The following is a 7,430-nucleotide window of genomic DNA, read 5'->3' on the forward strand; positions in this document are numbered from 1 at the left end:
GATATCCCTAGGTCTACCTGGATCAAATATCATAGAGATGACATTTATTTCCCACAAACCTATACAAATATACATGCTTTTTCTTTCATATTCATGCTTCCAATAATCTTATTTGTCTATAAACATCTCTTTCTCTCAGTCTCTCTCTGTAACATGCTATCATATTCATATCTATACACATTCATACACTGCACCTGAGATACACAAGCATTCATAAGAACACATATGTGCATGTATATCTGATGTGCATATCAATTACATCAATAAATATGTAAAAACACTATTAATCTCCTCACAGTTTGCCTGCACCAGTTTTCAAAGACCTAAGTTGCTCTAGTAAATTAATGACTCCTCTCAGAATGCCACTACCACATGCTCTTTATCAACTTTTGGGACTCATCTTATGCAATACTTCCTCTGTAAGCCTTCCCTGACCTCCCAACTCTTCTTTTTCTCCGTTCTATATTGGGATCATTTTCAGTGGTCCCCAGTGCTACTTAATCCTTTCTCAATCATAACACATATCTTAACATATGATAATTGCCTCTTTACATGGTCTTTTTCTACACTAAAATGAATGTTTTCCGCATCCCCGCCAACATCTGTCGTTTCCTGACTTGTTAATTTTAGCCATTCTGACTGGTGTGAGGTGGTATCTCAAAAAAATTTAAAATGAATGTTTTCTCTATGCTTGTTTTCATACTATCTAGAATTCCCATGTTATGAGTTTAATAAGTATCTATTGAATAAATTAAGTCTCATTTCAAATACCTTCTTTGATGTAACAACAAGATCATAAAAGAATGCACAGACTTACACATTAAGCCCACGCACTGAAAATAAAATAAAGGAAGGGAAGATAAAAGGAAGGAAAGGAAGGAGGTAGGGAAAAAGGACAGAAGGGTGGGGAGTGATAGAGGAAAGAAGGGAAGGAGAGAAGGAGGCAGGGAGGAAGGAAGTATTTTGTTTGCCTGGTCAGAATTCTTCTACATTGAGGATCCTTTTATAGTAGTCAAATCTCTTTGACTCCATTTCTGAATATTATTTAGGCATGTTCTTTCACCTTCAGTGGACCAGTGGTGTTCCCTCAAATATAATTCCCCTTCTCAACTTTTGTAATTATATTTTGCTAGATTACAAACACCCCAAAATTAAGAATTTAAGGTTGATTGGTCTTAATATTCTCACTTCAGTTTTCTCACATGGTTGCATGACAAAAAGTTACATGGGCTGGAACCCTCTGAAGGTTCAGTAAGGATGGACATCCAGTATGGCTTCACTGACAAGCCTGGTGCCACAGTGCTCCTCCCCCCAGGCTCTCCATAAAATTAACCTGGGTTTCTTACCTGGTGTTTCAGAGCTTTAAGAGATAAAAAGCAGAAGTTGCTAGGCCAGATATGACCTATACCTAAGACTTACACAGCATCACTTTTGTAGTATTCTATCGCTCGAGGCCATCAAAGGATTTGACCAAGTCAAGGGGTTGGAAAGTAGACTCGTGCCTGATGCTTATATTGCAAAAGAACAGGGAGTTTAGAAAATACTGTTATAGCCATCTTTGACAGATCCAATCTGGCACGGTTTCTTCTCTGACTACAAGAGTTCACATCCCTTTCATATGCAACATATACTTAACACCTCCTCCAAACTTCCAGGTCTCACCCTATTCTGATATCTATCCAGAATTTCATCATCTAAATCATATCCAGATGTAAATGAGGCTTCATAGGTTTAGTTCCTTAGATATAGTTCATTGAGTATGGTCTCTCTTTCTCTGAACCTCTATTAACTAAAAAGATAAGTCTTCTGCCTCCTACACTGCCAATGTATAATGTTAATATAGCAATAGGATAACTGCAAAAACATTCCCATTCCAAAAGAGGGAGAAAGATGGAGCATGGTAGTTGCTGGTCCATAGCATACTGAAATCTAAGCAGTGTTCCCAGCTTTTTTATTAAGGCATATCCTGTTCTATGAGGATAATTCTGTTTCTTTGATCTTTCTGAGATCTGGGGTCTGTACTCTGCATAATCATTCATTTTCTAAAAGAAGTGAGTCAAATTTTCACTTTACCTTTCTAAGCCTATAGGTTGGGGACTCCAGTGGTACTTTTCATTTTGAACTGTCTCTGTCTTTTTCAGTCTAACCAGGCAGTTCTTGACCATTAAAGGATTTTAAAAATGCACACCTTTACGAAAACAATGGATAGTGGATCACTATATCAAAAACTAATGATGTATTGTATGGTGACTAACATAACATAATAAAATTTAAAAAAAAGAAGAAGAAGATAGCTCTTACTTTAAGAACATATAATGTCTGGAGAAAAAGTAAATGAGAAAAATTTTGTGTTCAAACTCAGAAATTCCTGAAGCTTTATGGTTTTTATGAGTACTATTTGAATGTTAAGCACTTATTTCTTTAACTCATTTTTCTCTATACATATTTTGTTACAAGTGGCACTTTCAACATTATCCAGAAGTTTCCTTCATCAAACCTATCAGTTCATTAGGTATATTTTTATTATCTACCTTAACAAAGGTGACAGTTTTGTTAGTTGTTCCACCATTACAAAGCACAGATCGCTTTCTTCTCTGGTACACAATAACAATTTTGTCATTCTATTTAAAGCCTTCATTAACAGTCTTTTTTTTTTTTTTTTTAAGATTTTATTTATTTATTTGACAGAGAGAGAGAGAATACAAGCAGGCGGAGCAGCAGGCAGAGGGAGAGGGAGAAGCAGGTTCCCCACGGAGCGGGGAGCCTGATGTGGGGCTCGATCCCAGGACCTTGGGATCATGACCTGAGCTGAAGGCAGACGCTTAACCGACTGAGCCACCCAGGCGCCCAAGCCTTCATTAACAGTCTTACCGATACCCTTCAAGCTTCTGTCCATGCACTCAAAACCAGTGCTTCATGTTTTAGGTCTTTATTACTGCAGAACCCAACTCTTAACATCATTTTTTTTCTTACATTTTAACTAGTGTTGTGTACTATAACATCCCAACACTTACTGGCTTTAAATGATATTTTATGACATTTTTTTTCTCAAGGTTCTGTTGATTGTCTGGACTCAGCTCTGTAGTTCTCACTTGGAGTCCCTCAAGCAGTTGCAGATAGGAATCCAGGACCAGATAATCAAGCCTTCTCCTTCACTCATATGTTAGGCACCTCAGTCTACCTCCACACTGACTCCTGTTCCATCAGATTAGAATCCTCTGACCTGGGGAGCATGCTCAGTCCATGACTGGTACATGTGAGAAGTGTTGGGAAGGTGATATTTCAGGAATTACCATCTAATAAGAGATGGAGATTGATGGATAAATATGCCATTTTGAACTCCTCAAAGGAAAAGTTTCAAGGTGTGATCTTTACCTTTTCCCAAGCACCTCCAACAGGAGAGAGCTCTGGTAATTCATAGCAGTAACCTCCTCAGTCATACGCACATTACTGGCTTTCTTCCCTTCACTGTCTTACTTGCTCAATCCCTTACAAAATTTTTTCTTGAATCAATTCCCAAATATACCACATACATTAAAATTATTGCTTTGCATCAAAAGGAATAAAATCTTGCCATTTGCAATGACGTGGATGGAACTGGAGAGTGTTATGCTGAGCGAAATAAGTCAATCAGAGAAAGACATGAATCATATGATCTCACTAATATGAGGGATTCTTAATTTCAGGAAACAAACTGAGGGTTGCTGCAGTGGTGGGGGGTGGGAGGGATAGGGCGGTTGGGTGATAGACATTGGGGAAGGTGTGTCCTATGGTGAGTGCTGTGAATTGTGCAAGACTGTTGAATCACAGATCTGTACCTCTGAAACAAATAATACATTATATGTTAAAAAAAAAAGAAGAAGAAGAAGAAGATAGCAGGAGGGGAAGAATGAAGGGGGGGAAATCGGAGGGGGAGATGAACCATGATAGACGATGGACTCTGAAAAACAAACTGAGGGTTCTAGAGGGGAGGGGGGTGGGAGGATGGGTTAGTCTGGTGATGGGTATTAAAGAGGGCACGTTCTGCATGGAGCACTGGGTGTTATACGCAAATAATGAATCATGGAACACTACATCAAAAACTAATGATGTAATGTATGGTGATTAACATAATAAAAAAATATTATTGCTTTGGTTTGCTTTTGGGGGAACCCTTGATAGACACTCTTATGTCATATTCACCTGTTTATAGATTGAGACCATCAGAGGATAAACTTTAATCTTCTCTTCCTACTGTAAGTAACAGTATAAGTTATTATCATTAGCTTGACCATCAAGAGGAGGGAGATAAACCACTGTGGTAAACAGAGAAATGAACTGTGTTAAAATTATTGGTGTCCATGTGGTGATAATGAGGGTGGTATACATGCTTTCAAGCCACAGCGACACTGGACAAGAAGGTCTAATATGAAAAGGGAACTAAAGGAGATATGGCTAAACTTAAAGCCTTTGGATTTTCTTCACTAGCTTATAAGACCTTCTGAGCAGTAAGGATAAGAAGGATGGGAGAAAAGAAGCTGTTATGTTCCTAATCAAAAAACTTGTTCAAATTGATGGATTGCATCTCAAAACTTTCCAGAATATCTCCTAATGACCTTTTGGGGGGAAAAAAATAAGTTTATAATGAGTTGCCACACAATACAGAGAATGAACTCCTTCCAAGGCCATAAAATCAATGCTAGTTATTCAGTGGCAATTCTGCAAAGGTGACTTGTTCATTTACCCAAGAAAAGGACTGTATTTGTGCAATTAAATAAAACCATGTATCAGGGGCGCCTGGGTGGTTCAGTCGTTAAGTGTCTGCCTTCAGCTCAGGTCATGATCCCAGGGTTCTGGGATCGAGCCCTGCATCGGGCTCCCTGCTCAGCGGGGAGTCTGCTTCTCCCTCCCACGCTCCCCCTGCTTGTGTTCTCTCTCTCTCTGTCTCTCTCTGTGTCAAATAAAATAATAAATAAAATCTTAAAAATAAATAAATAAATAAATAAAACTATGTATCAGATACTGATATACTAATACCTTATTTCCTACTTCAGAATGATTTGTATATTTTGATCACTGATGAAAGCACAGATGAGCCTGCTTTTTCCTGAATCACATGCTCAAGGAGGTTAGATTCACACACACCTGCATATACTTCTCCACATCTACATGAGTTATAATGATATTAGTGTTTTAAAAACTTGAAAGCTTAGTTAATAATATTTCATCATCTTAAGTAAAATGCATTATTCAAACCTCACATTTGCCATGACTTCCTATTTAAGGTCTTTTCTGATTTCTTCTAAAATCTAAGTTAGTTGCTTCTCACGTGAAAATAAATCTTTTCTTCTTCTTTTATCATGGCCTAAATAACATTAAATTATATTTGCTCAGTATTTTTATATCATCACTGTGCTGTGAGCTTCTGAAATCATGGAATATGTCTTTGTCACTGTTACACATCAAAGGATAAGCTACCTCTTGGTATTGCAGAAAGATACAATAGATGTGTAAACAAGGAAGGATAAAAAAAACAAGGAAGAATATGGAAGGAAGGCAATAAGAAAAGATAAAAGAAGAATGGGAGAGAGAGGTGGGGGAGATGATAGGAACTTATGATATATATATATATACTTTTCACTCAGATTCATCTCACATCTGAGTTCTTTTGTTTGAGGAATATAAATCCTTTAGAGGAGATCCTTATCAGGTAAAAGTTTCACCAACATAGACATAGTACAAGGAGTTTGCATCTTAAATGGGTAAATATATATTTTTCCTGTGTCATAGTATTTTTGGATCACTGCTTAGTGACCTTCAGAATACAAATCTGAACAACCCGCATGTGGATCTCCTTGGTCTTCACACCATAGATAATGGGGTTAAAGGCAGGGGGCACAAGCAGATAGATGGTAGACAAGAGGATATGAACATAGGGTGATACATGTCCAAAACGGTGGCTGAAGAAGGAAAAAAAGGCAAGGATATAAAACTCCAGGAAGACAGCAATATGGGCAGTACATGTATTGAATGCTTTGAGTCTTGCCTCCTTCTGGGGAAGACGAAAAACAGCCTGAAAAATCAGAATGTAGGAGATGAAGACAAAGATCATATCAAAACCTAGAATTGCAAAGGCCACAAAGAGCCCATATGATCTGTTAATATGGACATCTTCTGCAGCCAGCTTCACAACAGCCATGTGTTCACAGTAGGAATGAAAAATAATCACAGATTGGAAAAGTTGCAAGCGTTTAAGTAGAATGGGTAAAATTCCAACAAGCACCATTGCCCGGATGGCCACCATCAATACCATTCGAACTAGAAAGAGAGGTGTAAGGATGGATGTGTGCCTCAAAGGATTACAGATGGCAATGTAGCGGTCAAAGGCCATGGCCAACAGGATACCAGATTCCATGCCCTGCAAGGCATGGATGAAGAAGAGCTGAGTGAGGCAAGCATCGAAAGCCATGGAGCAGGAGCCAAACCAGAAGATGGCCAACATCTTGGGAGCAATGGCTACACAGAGACCTAGGTCAGTGGCTGCCAAAACTGCTAGGAAGATGTACATGGGTTGGTGAAGATGGCGTTCTGTAGGGATGATGATTAACAAGAAGATGTTCCCCAGTAGAGCCACCAGGCACACTCCAAGGAAGGGAAATCCGATCCAAAACTGCACATGTTCTAGTCCAGGGATCCCAATCAGGGTCACTATTTGTGGGTTCAGATATGATATGTTTGTAGATCCCATCAGGTCAATAAATCCTTTTCTCACCATTGATTCTGATACCTATTCAGAGAAAAATTATGGATGACATAACATGAAAAAACATGGATGGAAATGTGGCCACATGACTTTGAATCTTTGAGAATCAACTTAAGTCTGTATTAGATAGGATTCTTGAATATCTTTTCTCAAAGCCAACGCAGGTATTTGTGCATGAGGAAGTTGTAGAAATGGAATTTATGACTCTAAGAACATCAATCTTGCTAGGTTCTGAAATGTCCTCAGAAGGTGCTACAGATGACATTAACTTTTTTGTCTATATCCCTCTACAAACTCCAAACACATTTCAGATTAGGTGAAATCCCTTTGTAGCACTTGAAGTTGTAGAATAGATTCTCAATCCCATAGCCCTGTCCATTTTGTTCAAAGTTTAGAATCTCTGGAAAGTGACAGCCTTTCCCAGTCTTCTCAATTTCTCTGGTTTAGGGAGTAAAACACCTCCTTACAAATCTTCGAAATTGACTCTCAGATGAGAGAGTGAAGGAGATTTTGTTCTTTCAGCAAATGCTGGTTGAGTTGACAGTGTGCAGACCCATTACCCAGTTCTTGGAACTGATGTGGAGGAATTGTTCTTTTACCAGTAGAAGCAGAGAATATTTGACTCACTGGGGTAAATCTGGACGGTTAGCTTTCAGAGTGGATGTGTAAGCAGAATGGGGTAGATGAT

At 38.5% G+C, this 7,430-nt stretch overlaps 1 protein-coding gene across 1 annotated transcript; it reads right to left on the minus strand.

Moving 5' to 3' along the window:
- Positions 1 to 5,779: 5,779 nt before the first annotated feature.
- Positions 5,780 to 6,727, minus strand: LOC116646351 (olfactory receptor 52A1-like). Its single transcript, XM_032426993.1, has one exon. It carries the CDS (start codon positions 6,725 to 6,727, stop codon positions 5,780 to 5,782), a length of 948 nt encoding a protein of 315 aa, XP_032282884.1.
- Positions 6,728 to 7,430: the final 703 nt, after the last annotated feature.

The sequence above is a fragment of the Phoca vitulina genome, unplaced genomic scaffold (genome assembly GCF_004348235.1).
Source record: "Phoca vitulina isolate PV1807 unplaced genomic scaffold, GSC_HSeal_1.0 scaffold36, whole genome shotgun sequence".
Classification (NCBI taxonomy): domain Eukaryota; kingdom Metazoa; phylum Chordata; class Mammalia; order Carnivora; family Phocidae; genus Phoca; species Phoca vitulina.